We start from the raw sequence: 20,198 nt of genomic DNA, 5'->3' as shown, positions 1-20,198 counted from the left end.
TACAAAGCACTGCTGATAAAAGAAAATTGCAAAGCATTTGAATTAGCAGCGAAGTATCGGTGCTGCGTGGAAATTAGCAAACCATTATTACTGGTGAAGAACTAATCAAACGAATTAATTGTTTACAAAGTTTTAAAAAAAAAACCACATTCATGAGGGTGTCAATGAGCTTTCCGACAATAACAACCATTTTCTAGTATCTGACACGAATGACTCCATCCTCAAATGGATAATCAACATGAAGACCAAAATAAATAAGACCAAAGGAAAGAACCGATAATGTTTTTTTAATGCTGTCTTTTTTTTCCCATACAGCAATATCCAGAGAAAATTCCAGCTTTTCTTTCAAGAAATTCTAACGAAATTCTATTCTTTTGCTTTCCTACAATCATCCATCCAGCAGCAGCAGCAACAAATAAAAACGACAACAAAGGCACCACAACAACAACAACACATCCGGCAGTATATATACAGCATTCTTTTCTTCCCTCTCTCCTACCATTTCTTTCTACATTATATTATTTCACATACCATCAATTTCAGAGGCATGGCATGCCATTCATTCCACACGATGGAGGTGGGGAAGAGAAATGGTGGACTCACGACTGAATTATACGCGGACGGACCGACGGAAAAAGAAATTCCTTATATAAAAAAAATGCAAGTGGTCCTTAAGAAGCTGAAATAATAAGGGGGGAAAAAGATAAAATTCTCTACATGGTTATATTCCGAAAAAAAAAGGACGGGGGCCCCCCAAACTGTTCATTTTCTCACCCATTAGGGGAAAAAGAAAAATCGTTCCACCAAAGTGAGTAGATATGGTGAGATCATTAAATATAAAGAAGCATCCAATGAGAGCGCGAAGAATGCATCGTCCAAATAAGAATGAATCATCAGCTGAGGGTTCGAGGATGTCCTGTTGAAACTTTTATAGAGATAAGATGGAGAACAAGGAGAGATAAAACTCTCTCCTCGTCGTTTTTCAATCGGAATCGATTGCCGTTATCAATGGACCACTAGAATGAAATGAAAATTGGTGATGAGAATAAAAACGCGGAAATTGGGATTGTAAGGAATTGGGGTAGTTGCAATTTATGTAGGTCTGGAAAACAAGGGTTTGTGACTTTTTTGTATTCCACGGGCCTTTTGTGCTAATAAGACAAAAGCCGCCGCTCCCCCCTGCCCAGTGGTTCTCAACTTTTTCTGTCTCCCTTTTTTTAGTATATAATTTTTATGGCGGAGCTCCGCACAAGCCTCTTTTGTATTTATCAGATTCACCGATTTATTTTATTGCCCTGGAGCTATTGCGGAGCCCAAGGCTCCGCGGAGAACTGGGTGAGAATTGCTGCCCCTGCCAATAATAAGATGAAGGCCACGGGCACACTTTACCTTTACCGAATAATATTCAGCACATAATAATGTAAGAACATTAAATAAAAATTTTGTTTTCTCGTCCAACCTTACAGACCCCCCCTGGAACCTAGAGAGCGTTCGCCAACCTGTAGACGACAGAGAATGAGAATTAGAGTCATAGTTATAATAATGTAATTTATAGGTTTATGAGAACTTCAGTATGATTTTAGGAAAGAATAAAATTCCAACTAAACTTTTAGGAAAAATGGACGCATCTCAAAAAAGAAAGAGACGCCAAAATTACGGCAATGCCAAGTAAAATCAGTGCTATATAGTCGGTCACCTTGGATAAACCATTTACAGGCCAACGAGCGGCGGAAATACCGCAGAGCCCGCCCGCGGACTGAAGAGATTGTACAATCCTACTTCACGAGATGTAAACCCTATTTTAGGGGATAACTGTTTCGCGGCCAGATGAAAAAAAAAAAAATTGGAAAAATAAGTTGCGGACCGACAATAAAAAGAAATAATTTTGCGGACGACAATAAATAGAAAAATTAAGCTGAGGACGGCAATAAATACGAAAAATAAGTTGCGGTCCTGCGATAAATAGAAAAAATAAGCGGTGGGACGACAATAAATAGAAGAAATAATTTTGCGGACGGCAACAAGTAGGAAAAATAAGTTGCGGACCGACAATAAAAAGAAATAATTTTGCGGACGACAATAAATAGAAAAATTAAGCTGAGGACGGCAATAAATACGAAAAATAAGTTGCGGTCCTGCGATAAATAGAAAAAATAAGCGGTGGGACGACAATAAATAGAAGAAATAATTTTGCGGACGGCAACAAGTAGGAAAAATAAGTTGCGGACCGGCAAAAAACAAAGAAAAGGAGAAATAATTTACATACCAAAAAATAAATAAAAATAAATAGGGAAAATAATTTTTTGTTAATCATATCGGCCGACCGCAAAAGTAGAAATAAAAACAAATTTAGAGAGAGAGAGAGAGAGAGACAGTATTTCATTTTTAAAACGTGAAATTGTGTACCCGCTGCACTGATTTGGCGAAATTTTTTGCGGACCAGCAAATGAACACTGCCCTAAACCAAGCAAACCATTCCCGGAAAAAGAAAAAAAAAAGCTACGGTATTTGAGTCCGAAATTCTAACATAAATTGGCCAACGCCATCGAGTCTTACTCCATCTCTCTCGATAATAATTATTATCAGGGACCGGATGTTGATGACGTTTGCATTTTATTTTTTTCATTGTTAGGGCATTTTTTTAGAATATTCAAGCATTTTTTTGGCATATTCACGATATATTTTAACTTTAACATTTTGGAAAATGGAAAAGATCGGAAAAATTATATGAATACACTGATTGCATTGAGTCCGTATGAAAAAATATGCTTGAATTCCTTGCGAAAATAAAATAAAACATGGCTTCCTAACCACAGGCTTACACAAAATTTTCTCGGGGGGGGGGGGGGAGGGAGGGTTTCATTTTTCGTTCTTTACTGAAAAAAAACCCCAATACCCCCTCCCCAGTCATTGCTCTCACATCTAGCGACAGGGCCGTCCGGCCAGATTCTTCACGAAACTGAAGAAGTGAATTTCAAGCTCAATAGTGAATTTCTTGGGAAAAAACAAAAAATGATAAGAATCGTCCCGTCGGGCTCCAAAACAGGAGCCCTGTCAGCCCCACTCTTGTGAGGAGAGGACGGTCATAACGCCAGCGTTTCTATCCGATTCACGAACTCGTTTATTAGAAAATGTATATATATTTTTTTGATGAAACCTAAACGAGAGAGAGAGAGAGAGAGAAAACTTGAAGAAAATTTACGTATGATTTTTTTTGATGCCATCAAAAAACTTTTTCTTTCGACATTCGAACATCTCACCGGTTTTTCAAGAGAACTTAGTTTCGTTATTTTGATGACTTTTCATTTTTAGGGCACATTTTAAAGTTATTTACCGAGGCATTTTAGGGTAACAACATCCGGGGGGTCTTGATTATCATTATTATCTTTCGGGGCCCTCTCCTCCCAAATTATATTTTTATCAGAATCGAGAGCTTTCTTTTATTCTTCTTTTCCCAGACACTGTGCCGAGGAAATTCTACTTTGATTGACTGACGTAGCAGAAAATGGATGGAAAATACAAAATGAAAAAAGTTTTAATCTATTTTAAACGAGACGTCATTACCATCATCATAAACTTTTCTCATGTATTTTGGTCTTTTATAGACTTCACAGATAAAAGAAAAAAAGACCTCTCCCGTATACAGGGATAAACCAAGTTAGTCACCCGATCATAATCCGAAAACAAATAAGATCTTTCGTCGTATTCGTTCATCCCCCAAAGGTAAACTTCATAAAAATAACACGCGGCAGATCGACTTCCTCTTAAGGGAATAAATAACTCCGCGATTCTTTCTCCTCATTGTCTCCAATTTAGCAGATTTCAAGACGAGTCCGAGAGGACCCCCCCCCCCCCGCGATGTATTTCAGAACGAAACGGAAACCAAACTGAAAATACAGTCGAATCCCGTTATAACGAACTCCAAGGGACTGGAGAAATGGACGAAATTTCTTTATAAAGGAATTCGAGATTATATTATATCGTTTCTATGTAAAATTATTAGGGGGAATTCCAAAAGTTTTCGGAGAAACGAGATTTTTTTTCGCTATAACGGTATTCGTTAAAACGGGAATTGACTGTATATCAGGTGACTAACTATGGCAGCATTTCTCAACCTATGGTCCGCGTTATCCGCAGACAGGTTTGATCATTGTAATTCTAATCAAATGAAAAAAGTTCTTATTGGTTTTAGCAATATTCTATCGATACATTTTATTGATTTTAGTAATACTCTTACGAGTTCCCAAGTAGGAAAAATTACACTTTCACACTTATATAAAAAAACCTTATCTAATTGAGAGAACACCGTTTGTAGCGATATTAAATATGGAGTAAATTGAAGCCAAAAATTCAATTTATGAAAAAATTTGCTTATTGCTAAAATTGCTGATGAGTGGTGGAAAGATAAAATCAGTTAACTATAATGTATTTCATGAAAAAGTGGGGACATCATGACGGGACGATTTTCATTGGGGAAAAAGACTGGAAACTCACCGGAAATACGGCAAAATACAGGATATTTTGCCGTTTTTCAGGTCAGTTAGCTGCAAAATACAGCAATTGTTTTCTTAAACATTGCCACAAGTTGGCAAAATTACCAATTGTTGTTTAAGTGGGTAAAAATTGTGGATGAGTGAAAAATGACGGACCATTGGAGCTCACAGTAACTTGAAATGTTCATCTAAAAAAAAAAACTATTACCATTACCGTGTGTGAGATGGGTATTATCAGCTATAGTCATAATTATCATAGTATAATTCATAAAATGATGAATGAAGATAACTTTCATAATTTAAGTAAAGATCGGAACAATTGTATAAAGTCGGATCGGAGAAAAATACAGGAATCTCCCGTAAAATACGGGACACATGGTCACGCAACTCGTGCTGTGAGTTGGGGAATCTGTCAAATCATCTCAGATATTTTCTCACTTTACACATACAAATACGATCTTGTCTTTCCCGTTCACACAGGTTCCCAAAGGAGCCCATTTTGAGGGCGGCTAATGTCTGAAAACAGATAGGTCCCGCCATATAAATCTTTCTTCACTTCCACTTCAGATATTTTACTGATCCTTGGGTTCAGAACGGTTGAGAAACGCTGGACTATGGTATCGGTTTCCAACTGGTGAGAATTTCTAGAGGTTACACACTGCAGGGTCAAACTTATGGGAATGCGAAAGTAAATCGAAAGCAATTTTTTCTTTGATTCTGAATTTTCATTAATTCAGAGAAAAGATATCTTTCAATTATTCTGAATTTTCATTAATTCAGAAAAGATATCTTTCAATTATTCTGAATTTTCATTAATTCAGAAAAGATATCTTTCAATTATTCTGAATTTTCATTAATTCAGAAAAGATATCTTTCAATTATTCTGAATTTTCATTAATTCAGAAAAAATATCGTTCAATTACTCTGAATTTTCATTAATTCAGAGAAAAGATATCTTTCAATTATTCTGAATTTTCATTAATTCGGAAAAGATATCTTTCAATTATTCTGAATTTTCATTAATTCAGAGAAAAGATATCTTTCAATTATTCTGAATTTTCATTAATTCAGAGAAAAGATATCTTTCAATTACTCTTAATTTTCATTAATCCTGAGAGAAGGAGAGAGAATGAGAGAAAAAAAAAATTTCGTTCAATTCTGAGAAATTCTTTCTTCAGATCTTAATTTTTGTTGATTCTGAAAACAATTTTTTCTTAAATTCTGAACTTTAGATCTGAATTTTCATTAATTCAGAAAAAGATTTCTTTCAATTATTCTGAATTTTCATTAGTTCTGAGAACAACTCTCAATAACTCTGAGTTTTCATTAATTCCGACGTTATTTCCTCAATTCTTATTCTGAAAACAATTACTCTATATATATATATTTTGAATTTCCAGTATTTCTGAAATTATTTCTCTCATTATTTCCTCAACTCTCATAATTTATGATTATCTCATTGTCTTTGAAATTGATTTTCATTGGCTCAGCTCAGCGGTTTTTTTTTATTTGGGTCCTTCAGAAACAACAAATCGTGTTCCACAGAGTATGCCACGAGGCTCAGCTCAGTGGTTCTCATCCTGTTTCGATTCGCGGAGCCCTTTTCGGAATCAATTTCTATGGCAGAGCTCCTCTGGCCAGGGCTAATGTGACGTAACTATATAGCCCTGCTTTGACCTTCGGTATTTTACCATAGGGTCTACGGGTCAGTACTAATACAGTCGAATCCCGTTTTAACGAAAACCGTTATAGCGAAAATCTCGTTTTAACGAACACTTTTCTAATCCCCCAGATAAGTTTACATAGGACCAATGCAAAAACCTGGAATTCCTTTATAGCGAAGTGGTTTCTCTGGTATCTTGGGGGGTTCGTTATAACGGGATTTGACTGCAGAGAAGAACATAGTTTTCATTAGTGTTCTCTCACACTACATCGTGTTTTCTCGTCTAGATGCTGTCTGCAACCACGCTCTCACGGTATTCCTCACGGCTTTCCAACGAATCGACTGCAAATTCCTTTGCTTCATACAATGGGGACTGTAGACGGAGATGAACGGAAGAATCTAGATGATGGGAAAATTCCCAAATGTCATCATAATTGTCTCCGAATGGAGGTGGTCGAAAGTTACTGACCTGCAGCTGAAAACGGGGCACAGAGCAGCAGTGAGACGGTGCAAAAGTCTCCTCGCAGCCAGAAACACACACACACAAACGAGGAAAAATCGATCCCGCCGCCTACACTCACTCTCTCATCTTATTTTTCCCAAAGAAGGGCAGACATTTCTTATTTTTCTTACTTCTCTTTGTGACTTACTACCTTTTCCCCCATGATGAGAGACTCTTCCACCATCCAGAGAGAGAGAGAGAGAGGAGTCAGTGTCTTCTGCCTCTGACCCCACCATCACTGACGTATTGGCTTTTATGTGTAGGCGGGACACAGTTAGTCGCTCGCCAGTTGTGTTTCTGCGTATACATACACAGGGTATTGATTTCCAACTCTTCTACCGTTGAGGAAGATATAGAAGCTTCTCTCTCTCTCTCTGTGTCTCTTCCACTTTCTAGGGCTTTGACCTTCAGAAGGAACCCACCGCCGGTACACACACACACACGTCCCCCTCTGTGGGAACATCGTAACACACTATGTATCACCATCATCATCATCAACGATTATTATCATCGCTGTTATCACCGTCATAGATGGAAGCAGGAAACGGTAGATTGGAGGAAAGAGAGCGACGATGATAAGATGAGATTCGACAGTGTCTGTCTGTCTGTCGGTGATTCGTGGTCGTCGTTACCGCATTTCAAGGAAGGCAGCTCTCGCTTTATCGCCACTACCACCATTAACGCATACTCGATCCCTCTGAACATTTTCGGCTTAATGGCCGTGTCGGATCCGCCTACGACTCCCATCCTGGCTGTGGAACGTTATTATGGGAACCACCGCGAGGAGGGGGAAAAAAAAAAGGAAATTTCTGATAATGGCTTGGTGACAGGCTATGAGATATACGTACACAGTTTCACCGCTGCGATAGGTTGTAAAATAACAAGGCTTTTTTTCGTTATGGAGCATTTGAAAAAAAGAAAAAAACGTCGCTATCACTCAACGATATGTAAGGAAATTTCCTCTAATGTATTTTTATAGACAGTCGAGACACATTAATTTGATCCCCGCCTTATATACAGGAGTGCAGTCTCCTGCGCTGCATCAAGAGATGGCCTGGGGATGACAAAATAACCATGCTGGGAGGTTGAATCTATATTCAGACGGACTGCAGTTCATTCAAGGTCAGCAGCAAAATCTGCTTGATCATTCACTGGACATTCACAGACAAAAACTCAATAAGTTTTCTGACTTTTTCAAACCAAAACTAAAAAAAGTTCGCTGACTTTCGAAGCCAAAACTCGAGAATTTTCCCTAACTTATGCTCAAAAATTTCCTGGACTTCCCCTTAATAAAAGTAGAAAATTTTCCCAACTCTCCCTGACTAGCACTCAAAAATTTCCCGGACTTTCCCTGACTTATGCTCAAAAATTTCCCAGACTTCCCCTGACATGCTCAAAAATTTCCCAGACTTTTCCTGACTAATGCTCAAAAGTTTCCCGAACTTTCCCTTAATAAAACTAGAAAATTTTCCCAACTCTCCCTGACTTGCACTCAAAAATTTCCCGGACTTTCCCTTAATAAAACTAGAAAATTTTCCTAACTTTCCCTGACTTGCACTCAAAAATTTCCCGGACTTTCCCTGACTTATGCTCAAACATTTCACGGACTTCCCCTAATAAAACTAGAAAATTTTCCTAACTTTCCATGACTTGCACTCAAAAATTTCCTAACTTTGCCTTACCAAAACTCGAAAATTTCTATGATTTTCTCTTAGCAAAACTCAAAAAATTTCCCTAACTTCCTCTGATTATCAAAAACTTCTCCAACCACCCCAGACCCAAACTCAAAACTTGTCCGACTTTTTCCCTGACCAAATCGCAAAAATTTCCCTGCTTTTCCTAGACGGAAGCTCAGAATTTCCTATGGCTTTTTTCCTGACCTAAAAATTCAAAAATTTCCCGGCATTTCCCTGATTAAAACTCAAATATTTCCACGACTTTCCCTGACCAAAACTCCTGTGGAAAGAATTGCAATTCAAAAAATCATAACCTTCTAAACGTTTTTTTAAGGGTTTCTGTTTTTTTTTGTCTTCACAGAATTTTTCCCCTGACTTTTACCAACACAAATTTACGATTTTGCCGCTTTGTGAGCTATACAAATTTAGCCACCCTCTCCTCTCATTCCAAGTCTAATTTTCTTGACCAATCATTTTCTCTGAATTTGCCGTTAAATTTTGCCACTACAGCCTACTAAGCCAGGAAATGCGAAAATCGTAAACTGCATACTGCTGCAGTTTTCGGTCATGCAGTCAACTGAGTTTTGACTGCATACAGTCAAACTCAGTTATAACGACATCGAAGGTTCCTTCATATTTTGTCGCTGCAACCGAGGTTGACATTTTCTTATGAAAAATATACTCAGACGCAATCATACATAAAAATTAAGGCATTTTACTATGATCAGGGTCCACCCATGGATCAGGGTGACCATACTTTATCGAGAAAAATACGGTAAATTGGCATCATAAACTCGCCACACCGGCAATTCTCACTAAAAATATTGCCAATTTTCGGCGAAATCGCCAATTATCGCCTATAAATAACTCCTTGGCTGGAAAAATGAAGTGCTACAGCAAGTCTGCAAACATTTCAAAATTATTTCACAGCCAAAAAACAGTTTCCACGTAACACGCCGTATTTCACGCCGGAAAAAGATCATACAAGAACGGGACCAATGACGACTGACGAGAATCTTTAAACGTGACAGACGTGCAACCCCTTCTGCAAATTGCTGCAGATTTCAATGCTGGGCCATCAACAAGTGACAGCGTGCGAACCATTCAACGAAACATCATCGATATGGGCTTTCGATGTCGAAGGCCCACTCGTGTACCCTTGATGACTGCACGACACAAAGCTTTACGCCTCACCTGGGCCCGACAACACCGACATTGGACTGTTGAGGACTGGAAACACGTTGCCTGGTCTGACGAGTCTCGGTTCCAATTGCTTCGAGCTGATGGACGTGTACGGGTATGGAGACAACCTCATGAATTCATGGACCCTACATATCAACAGGGGACTGTTCAAGCTGGTGGAGGCTCTGTGATGGTATGGGGCGTGTGCAGTTGGCGTGATATGGGACCCCTGATACGACTCTGACAGGTGACAGGTACGTAAGCATCCTGTCTGATCACCTGCACCCATTCATGTCCATTGTGCATTCCGACGGACTTGGACAATTTTAACAGGACAATGCGACACTCCACACGTCCAGAATTGCTACAAAGTGGCTCCAGGAACACTCTTCTGACTTTAGACACTTCCGCTGGCCACCAAAATCCCCAGACATGGACATTATTGAACATATCTGGGATGCCTTGCAACGTGCTGTTCAGAAGAGATCTCCACCACCCCCCCCCTTACTCTTACGGATTTATGGACAGCCCTGCGGGATTCATGGTGTCAATTACCTCCAGCACTACTTCAGACATTAGTCGAGTCCATGCCACGTCGTGTTGCGGCACTTCTGCGTGCTCGCGGGGGCCCTACACGATATTAGGCAGGTGTTACCAGTTTTTTTGGCTCTTCAGTGTATTTTCATCGACTTTGGAAGCAAGATTAATTATCATTCTCCACATAAAACAGCGAACGTCGAGTCACCGAATACCGAGGTTAAAAGTCTAGGTGTCGTTACAACCAAAGTCGTTATAACCGAGTTTGACTGTAGCAAAGTCACTGTTTGACGTGTGGGGGTTAATGGTGAAAAACACCAAAATATCTCAGCTCCACACTTCCCTTATTGCGTCCGCCCGCCAATGCATGTGCAGGGTAATAAATTCGTAAGTAGTTTAAAAACTCAAAAAATATTGAAGGAATTGGTATATTTGAATAGGGTTTGCAAAAGTTATTCTAATGGGGGGGATTATTTTTTGGTACTGAAAAATAGTTCAAATTTATGTTGATAGAGGGCACTGTGCATGAAATTAAATCATTGGTGATTGGGCTGGAACTTTTTTTTTCCAATCCCATCTGGGTCCGAAACCGCGCCGGATAAACCATTAAGCAAAATAAGCACGTGCTTAGGGCATCAGGAGAAAAGGAGTACCACAAAAAATAATAAAATAGTACATTGTTTTTAAATGTAGAATTCCCCCCCCCCCCCATCATCATCAACCATCCAATAGAAACTCCTAAAAATTTAAGCACACTTGATTTCACAACAGAAGGTTTTTATCGAAAGGTTGACCAGGGCTACAACAGGGGGGAGGGTCTGTTCCCGCCGGTGCTGGACCAGGAAAAGGGCGTCAAGTTTACTTTTTCCCTTAAAAATTAAGGGAAGGGGGGGTGCCAGAATGAATACAGACCCCCCCCCCAACAAGCGATGAAGTAAGCCCTTAGGGTGACACAAAAGCAGATAAACTAAGTTAATTGCGAACAAGAATTCGCATTTGCTGCTGATTTTGTGATTGAGATTTTGCTGATTTTAATAAAGCCCAGAGTCATATAACAGTATGATAGGCCCCCGGGTAAATAGGCTCCGAAATAAAAGTAAAAATTTCAGCCCCCCCCCCTCCCCCAGCTATACTTACCCTCTCCAAAATTTTAACCAGATCAAACTGTTATGAGGCCTTCCCGGCACTGAAGACTCCTGAGTCGTGGCATCGCAGGCTTCGGACAAAAATTCATAATTCTTCTGAATCCCTCCCCCCCCCTCAACCCACCTAAAAATACCTGCTTGCCAGTTTGCATAACCTACTTATAGAGCCCGACTTTGATTAGATGGTGGAGGCACGCTGGGCAACAGACACATTGGAGGGGGGCGGTTCTTTCGACTGTTGTGGAAGAGGTTTGGTACGTCAGAAAATACAACATGTTTGTAAACACATAAAAAAAGGGGAGATATATGCACTATTTTAAACGCGAAATGTAATGTGAAATTCTCAATGAAATATCTTACAATAAATGTTTTTTTCGCACTCTCATATGAGCAAATCACACACATTGAGACAATGTCATCAAAATCTAACTTTCGAGTTATATCTCAGCTTCAATGCACAATAAAGCTAAAAGAGAAGACAGTTTTTCTTGTAAAAGACTCGATCGAACAGATGATTTTATTCTTTTTTGATAAGAAAAACGATTTTTCTCTAGAACAGTTTGATATATATTAGTGATGTTGTCAATGATGATTCAATGCTGCCTTAAAATTTCGAAACATCCCTTCTAAACTTCTATCGTTATTTAACATTTGGGGCATTGTGTCACCAACCTGAAACTTGAGGCCCTCTCCAAAATCTCGAAATACAGTGTTCGCAAGATCAGATGCATCAAGTTCTGCATTTCACAAATATAACAGAATCTTCATGAAGATTTCATGTCGATCAGATACGCAAAAGTTCTTGTCATCATTTCATAAATCATTCAAGTTCAAAAAGAGGAATCTAACAAAAGATTGAGACACATTGAAAAGTATTTTTGTCGTGAAGTTAATATTGCAATAGGTGCATTGTATACGTGCTGTAAAGTCTATTATTGATTGGTATAATATTGAAATTCATATTTAATATGATTTGCTAATGATGGGCACTGGAAATAGTATGATGTGATTAAGGGGGAAATTCTTTGATTTTCTTTTACCAAGTAGAATTTATATGAATTTGAATAAAATGTATACTGTTACAAATTAGGGAACCCCTACAACAGCGGTTCTTAGCTCAGCGGTGCTCCGCGAAGCCCGTACGCACTCTCCGGGGGCTCCGCGGCCGCTCGAGGGAAAAAAACCAGTAAATTATGGAAAAAAATTATAAATTTTTGTAAATCAAAAATAAATCAGTATGTTTGACGAATAAGTAAAAAACATGCCCACGGGGGCTCCGCCGTAGAAATTTTCTATTAGGGGTCGTTCAAGTATTACGTAAGCAAATTTTTAGCCATTTTTGACCCCCCTGGTCAGCAAAATTTCGTCATCAGCTCTGCCCCTCTGAATCCAACTCATGTCTTCATAAAGGGTGGTTGATGACGTAAGCATTATCCGAACCACCCCCCCCCCGCTTGTCATCAAAAGTCAGCAAATCGGAAACCCCCTTTCCCCCGTCGATGATGACGTAATACTTTAACGGCCCCTTAAAAGGGGCTCCGCGAGTCAAAAAAAGGTTGAGAACCGCTGCTCTATAGTATTATCTTCCATGATAATATTCTCTGCACTATTATCCTCGATGAGAATATTCTCTGCACTATTATCCTCCATGAGAGTATTCTCTGCACTATTATCCTCCATGAGAGTATTCTCTGCACTATTATCCTCGATGAGAATATTCTCTGCACTATTATCCTCGATGAGAATATTCTCTGCACTATTATCCTCGATGAGAATATTCTCTGCACTATTATCCTCCATGAGAATATTCTCGATTAAGTTTATTAAAATATACACTATTACGAATATTCTTGAAAATTCCCTCAAGGAGGACTGTAACATAAATAACAGGAGAATATTCTCATTGAAGAATATTCTCAAGTTCTTTATTAATAGCAGTCCTTGCAGAGAATATTCTCCTAAGGATTGTTGTCGAGAGCTTTGCATCTCCAGTTCGGCACGAAACATGCTCCCGACTCGAATTACATCACCGGCAAACATGTGACAACGAATATCAATAGCCTTTCGGGCGGGGGGGGGGGGGCGTGATTTTTGCAGACACAAATCCAACTTCATACGATAAACGGAAAAAATTCTTCACATACGTATATTGCTTGCATGTACCGACACTATCGCGCCCGTGGACTCAAAGGGATTCAAAAAAAAAAAGTAAGTACTATTAAGACAAACATGCGTGGCATCTCTGGAAGCTTGAGGAACTCCGCCCCTCACAAAAATTCTTCCCTTCCGAATTAACATGAAACGGACATGTTTCTTTCTGCCCTATTTCTCCAATGATGAGATCCCGAGGAGAGATTCATTCCATTCCTGCCCAAGAAATAAGAGAAGTAAATTACTTCTCTTATTTCGCGATTCGAATCAACGGGTTCTCTGTTGTATAATTAATTAATTCAGTAATTTAAAAAACCTGAAATAATTATAAATACTTCTTTTTCCTTCCTATATACAGCACGGGTCTTCAACCTTTTTTCTAACCGCGAGCACTGCCTCCTGTACCCATCATCAAACGAAGAGAGCACCCTTATAGCAAGATCGTCATTACGAGAATGCACATTAAAAAAAAAAAAAAAAATCAAGATTATTTTAATCCTTGAATACAATTTGTATAAAGGTGTCTTAAATCGGGACGTCGATTTAAGTGCTCGCGAGCACGGAATCGGACGTGGGCATAGAGCACTTTTGGCGTGGTGCTCGCGAGCAACAGGTTGAAGATGCCTGCTGTACAGTGAAGGCGGAAGGGAATTTACAAATCGTGTATCAGGAAATGATCGCGGACTCTGATATTTATTTATACAATACAAAATTATTTTTAGTATCTATAGCGCCGCCAGAGGTCAGGGATTTTTTTACTTTCCGATTTCCCTTTCTGTGTGTGTTCTCCGATACTTATTTTTTGTTTCTCTATTACAGTAGAGTGAGTCTTCCCTGAAGCCCGCGGGCCACCACACCAAGTCATACTGCGATATTTATAATCCTTAGAGCAGCGGTTCTCAACCTTTTTTGACTCGCGGAGCCCTTTTAAGTAAAAAAACTCTATGGCGGAGCCCCGTAGGCCAACTTTTTAATTATTCATCAAAGTTACTGATTTCTGTTTACTACTAAAAAATATTATAATTATTTTTTTTAATTTTCCTCGAGCCCCTAGAGAGTGCACGAGGAGCCCCAAGGGCTCCAGTTGAGAACCGCTGCCTTAGAGGAATCATTGCTCCATCCCCTCAAAATTGGAAATTTTTATTTGTTCTGAAATAATTGCTTTCAGTAATTCGGAAAATACTCCGATGGATTTCTCGTGGATTCTGAAATCATTTCCTTCACTGATTCCGAAATTCTTTTTTTCACTAATTTTGAAATTATTCTGATGGATTTCTCATGGATTCTGAAATTATTCTGATAGATTTCTCATGGATTCTGAAATTATTTTTCATTGATTCTGAAATTATTTTTCATTGATTCTGAAATTATTTTTCATTGATTCTGAAATTATTTTTCATTGATTCTGAAATTATTTTTCATTGATTCTGAAATTATTCTGATAGATTCTGAAATTATTCTGATAGATTCTGAAATTATTCTGATAGATTTCTCATGGATTCTGAAATTATTTTTCATTGATTCTGTAATTATTCTGATAGATTTCTCATGGATTCTGTAATTATTCTGATAGATTTCTCATGGATTCTGAAATTATTTTTCATTGATTCTGAAATTATTCTGATAGATTTCTCATGGATGCTGAAATTATTTTTCATTGATTCTGAAATTATTTCCTTCACTGATTCCGAAATTCTTTTTTTCACTGATTCCGAAATTATTTTTTTCACTAATTCTGAAATTATTCCGATGTATTTCTCATGGATTATGAAATTATTCTGATGGATTTCTCATGGGTTATGAAATTATTCTGATGGATTTCTCATAAATTCTGAAATTATTCTGATGGATTTCTCATGGATTCTGAAATTATTCTGATGGATTTCTCATAAATTCTGAAATTATTCTGATGGATTTCTCATAAATTCTGAAATTATTCTGATGGATTTCTCATAAATTCTATTATTATTTTGATGGATTTCTCATAAATTCTGAAATTATTCTGATGGATTTCTCATGGATTCTGAAATTATTTCTCATGGATTCTGAAATTATTTTTCATTGGTTCTGAAATTATTTTTCATTGATTCTGAAATTATTTTTCATTGATTCTGAAATTATTCTGATAGATTTCTCATGGATTCTGAAATTATTTTTCATTGATTCTGAAATTATTTCTTTCACCCGTCAGGGATTCTGAAATTATTTGTTTATCAAATTCTGAAACCATTTCTTTCACTGATTCCAAAATTACTTCCTTCACTGATCACTTTTTTCTGTCACCTATTCCGAAATTAAGAGGATGCGGACTTCATCGATTCAACTCTTTTTTTTAAATTTAATAATTTAATCGTTTTTCAACGTATTATATTATCAGATATCTCCTTAAAAATATTCGGCGGAGCACGACGAAGAGCTCCGACGCCCACATTTGGCCCGTGGGCCATACGTTGTCAGCAGCTGCAGAGTCTCGATAATTCGAATCCCGCAAGTTCGAGGTTCCAGACCATCCGAGAGAGGCGCTGCTATTTTTTAACAATCCCTTTCCAAACCCTTCTTCTGCCCTTTTTTTTTTGCCAAGAACGAACTTCATTTTCTCTTGTTTGATTGGTTCCTCGAACGAATGTATGATTTCAGTTTTCTAAGGGATTGGGGGGGGGGGGTCTAGATACCTAGGTTGGGGGCAGGGCCGTCTTAAGAGCATCATGGGCCCCCGGGCCAAGTGGTTTTTCTGAGGCCCTACCTGGTAAATTCTGAAAAATTTCAACCAAATCTCATTTAAGTGAGGCCCCTCTTCGCTTGAGGCAACCGGGCCGTGCCCGGGTGGGCCCATGCGTTAAGACGGCACTGGTTGGGGGTTTTCGGTGGAAACCCCCGGCGAACCCCCCCCCCCCCCCAAGAAACATGCGAGATGTTTCTTCTTGAAATTTGATGCAGACAGAATGCTTGGTGATACAGTATTTGCCCTGGGTGACCCAGGGCCAGAACTGGAGGGAGGTAAGCAACGGGGCAACCACTTTTAAGAGTGTGCGACAGGTGCGGTCGTGCCGAGCTTTGGGGGGTGGGGGGCTCCGTATTTCCCCATATTCTGAAATGATGGATGGCGATTCCCCTCCCCCCGCCCTAAAAAGATATATAAAATCGGGGCAAAGGAGGGGGGGGGGGAATTCTACACTCTTATTTGGTGCCTTGAAATCGTTGAGACGCAGCAGGCTTCGCTATTTTCAGCCTCGCGTCTGGTAAGGGCGGCCTTGATTCAATATAATAAAATCACCCATTTTTCACATTTCGAGGGGGAGGTGGGTGGCAGGACCCGTGTATACGCTATACGGCCTTGGCCAACCAGGGCGGGGCCCGGTGCAAAAAATAATTTCGGTTCTCTTTAGCCCCGATTTTACATATATTTTGTGGGTGTGGTGAGTAATCGCCATTTAAAGATTCCGTCCCAGGATCATGGTCCCCCGGGTGGGATCGTTGGCGGGCCCGAAAGCCAGACTTTTCATGGGCCTTTCTATAGTGAATTCATAGCATGAAAAAACAAAAAATTATGGTATTTGTCCCAGACCCCAGGGATCCCCCATCCCCGTGGGTGCCATGACGCCCATTTCAAGGTTAAGTACTGTTGCCGCCACCGCGGTCTTGACTCACGGGCCCGGCCCGTGTGGGGCATGGGCAGAGATGCGGCGGGGGGGGGGGAGGAAGCCCATTGCCTCCCTAGCGTCAATGTATATATGCATATATGAATTGACATCATCGTGCCCCCCAGACTTCCAAGTCTATCTCCGCCTATGGTATGGGGAGAGGTCTTTCAAGATTTTGGAGAGGGCCTCAATTTTGTGAGCCTCAAGATTTTAGAGATTAAACATGAAAATCGGTAAACAATCATTTTTAGTCAGGTAGTAGGCCTCAGAAAGATGAATTTGCCCGGGGGGGGGGGTGATGCCCTTAAGACGGCCTGGGAAAAGTACCCACTTACCAATTTACATACTATCTCTGAGAAATCGTAGCATTTACTGAAAAGATCTGATTATCATCATGAACCCCTATGTAGAGGCATCGGAACCTGTGGGTACTGTACTGCCTCTATGAATGTTAAGGGCCATGTCCACAAGGGGGACCCTTGACCAGTATACTAGCCTTAACTATCGCCTACATAGTCAGACAAAATTGATGTTTATTGCAATGCAAGGTAATCATAGGCCGGTTCAAAACATTAAAAGGCCACGGGTAGGCCCACATCAGACGCCGCACCCCCCCCCCCTAAAAAAAATTGAACTGAATTAATTAAAGAGGACTTACGGTTCGGCTTCGATGGACTTCAGCTTGGCGACGTAATTAGACGGAATGTATCCTTCTTGTTTCGTGGCCTTGGACCTCGCGAACCACCAGTCACCCTGAGTGTCGTTGAGCACCTCGAGGTGCTCGCCCTTTTTGAAACTCAAATCCTCGTCGGTCCTGGCGTCGTAGTCGTAGAGCGCGACGAAGACTTTGGTGCTGGATCCGGACGAGTTGTCCGAGTCCGACGGCACCGGGGGGAGCGTGGGCACGCTGCGGATGGCCGGGTCGACGTATCGCATGTTGGAGGACGGAGGTTCGAGCGTCTGCACGCCCAGGGTCGACAGGGAGGCCGGACAGTTGTCGAGGATAGTCCTCTCGACCGGGGACTGGTGGCCGATGATGACTTCTTTCTTGGTGTTCTTGCAGACCGTCGTCCGGCTGAAGCAGTTGCCCATCTCCTCGCGCAGAGATTATTCACAAAAATATCCAAAAGATCTGACACCTGTCAGACGCACTGGTTGTCAGAGAAAATAATAATAAATAAGAATTCCTTCAGAGATTATCCGAAAAGAACCAATTGAAGCGATGGAAGAAATCCAGGCACATCCATGGCTGAAAGTATTATTCAATCAACACACCCGACAAAATGGTTTTTTTTTTTAAAGGGATCTGTTTACTTTGACTCAGCTGCTGAGCCAGCGCTGACGGAATCCGAAGGCTTGACCCATTGATGATTGAATGAGACGACGGCAACCTGCTTTGCGCGAATGGAGAAAAACCCCTCTGCCCAGGTAGCGCTACAATGATGTTTCGGAGGTTAATGTTTTAGCGCCATCTATAGTTATTAAATGTAAACAAGGTCTAACCTTTATCGAAATGAAGAATCGACGACCTCATTTTTTAGCTGAATTTTCTCGATCACTCTCATTCTTCAAATTTGTCACCCGAGGCAGCACCATGGGCGGAGAAGGTGGAGCGTCAAAGGTGGAGTCGACTGATCTAATGTATATATGAGCTGACATCATCATCATCATCGTGCCCCCCCAGACTTCAAAGTCAAATCCGCCTATGGGCAGCACACGACCTCCTATATAACCTAGGTTATCTAGGTGGTCGTGGGCAGGGGCGAAAGATGCAGCCGCACCGGGCCGCTAAATTTTAGGCGCCGAAAAATTAAATAAAATAATACTTTATATTAAATTAACTCTTTTTTGACTTCTCAATAAAAGCTCGAAACTCCGAAGCAGAAAACCCATGGCCCCCACAAGGGTGGTGCTGACAGGGCTCCGGCACGATTCTCATCATATTTTTTGCTTTTTCACTCTATAAATTCACCATAAAGGGCATAGGCGGAAATAGACTTGGGAGTCTGGGGGCACGATGATGTCAATCCAAATATACATTAGATCAGTCGACTCCACCTTTGACGCTGGGGGATCTCAGCCCATGATAAAAGGGCCCTGCTCCAGGATGTCGGGGGTGGCGCGAGGGTATATAGTGCCCTGGACGAAAAGGACTGATGAATTCTCCCTTTAACGGTGTATTTAAAACTACACGGGGTGTGGGAGGGGGGGCAGGGCCGCAAGTAGATGCTTGGTCACCCGGGGCAAGCGCGCATTTGGACGCCCCCCTTTTAATGTTGAAGGAGGGGTTTCAGAATGGGATTTGTGCCCCTCGGGTCAAGCGCCCGGGGCGCGAAACCCACCTCTCTCCCCCCCCCCTTGTTGCGGGGGATGCATGCTTACCCCGGCCGTAAGAATTTAGTAGCGTCTCTCGGTAACGATCGTCTATCAATAACAGCCCTTCCATTGCGGTGCCCTGGGCATTTCTGGTTTTGCCGCCCTTCTCCCATTCTGGATTCATTTGTCTTGACTATTCTTTCCATGAATTCGCCTCCCTGTGCTATAACCAGCTTGGTTTCCCTCCTTTCCTGCAAGTTTTAAGTCACTCTTTTTTGGTCACTCCCACGCTCCTTTTATTAACTGACATGCTCTAGGTCACACTCTTTCTACTGCTCACTGACATGGTTCCTTCCTGGGTCACTTGTTTGATGATTTACACACGTTTTAGATCACTCACATGCTTGCACACACTGTAGGCAGAGGCGCCGCCATGAAAACATTGGGGTGCTGAAAAAGTTGCTAGTCGTCCCGTATATACGGGACTCAAGCGCGTACGCAGGAGAGGGAAGGTGCATTGCATTGTTTTGTCAGAAATTATTGAGGGGAGCCTCAGCTCCCTTAGAAAATTTATTGGGGGTTCAAATGGTCTCAGCTCCCTACGTTCCAGCGCCTATGACTCTAGATCACTTTTGGTCATTCACATGCTTTCACTCTTTAGGTCCCTCCTTTGATCATTCACATATGCTTACACATACTCTAGGTCTTTCTTTTGGTATAATTCACATGCTTACTCTAGGTCTCTTTTGGTCACTTGGAGCGTGTGCAAGCATGTGAACACGCTCCACACACACAAGTCACGCTTTCTCTCCTTCACACATGCTTGCGAACTCTCTATGTCACGTTTTTGGTCACTCGATGACCTAACCTTGGACAGAGGTGGATTTATTGA

The 20,198-nt window shown here is 40.6% G+C and overlaps 1 protein-coding gene across 2 annotated transcripts in view; it reads right to left on the bottom strand.

Annotated features, from left to right (window-relative positions):
• Positions 1-18,396, bottom strand: part of LOC149089457 (tyrosine-protein kinase Src42A-like) — a 76,876-nt gene extending 58,480 nt beyond the window's left edge. Inside the window, exon 1 of one of the 2 annotated variants that reach the window (XM_089238704.1) lies at positions 17,649-18,396. In XM_089238704.1, the coding sequence (XP_089094830.1) occupies positions 17,649-18,082 (434 nt within the window). In that variant the 5' untranslated portion in view covers positions 18,083-18,396. The remainder of the gene's footprint in view (positions 1-17,648) is intronic. The other variant, XM_089238709.1, reaches the window with a different exon arrangement.
• Positions 18,397-20,198: the final 1,802 nt, after the last annotated feature.

This window comes from Pholcus phalangioides, unplaced genomic scaffold, assembly GCF_987345545.1.
Source record: "Pholcus phalangioides strain wild (caught in Gottingen) unplaced genomic scaffold, Ppha-v1.0 ptg000002l_1, whole genome shotgun sequence".
Taxonomy (NCBI): Eukaryota; Metazoa; Arthropoda; class Arachnida; order Araneae; family Pholcidae; genus Pholcus; species Pholcus phalangioides.
The sequence above is the reverse complement of the archived record's forward strand: the minus strand, read 5'-3'. Positions and strand labels throughout refer to the sequence as shown.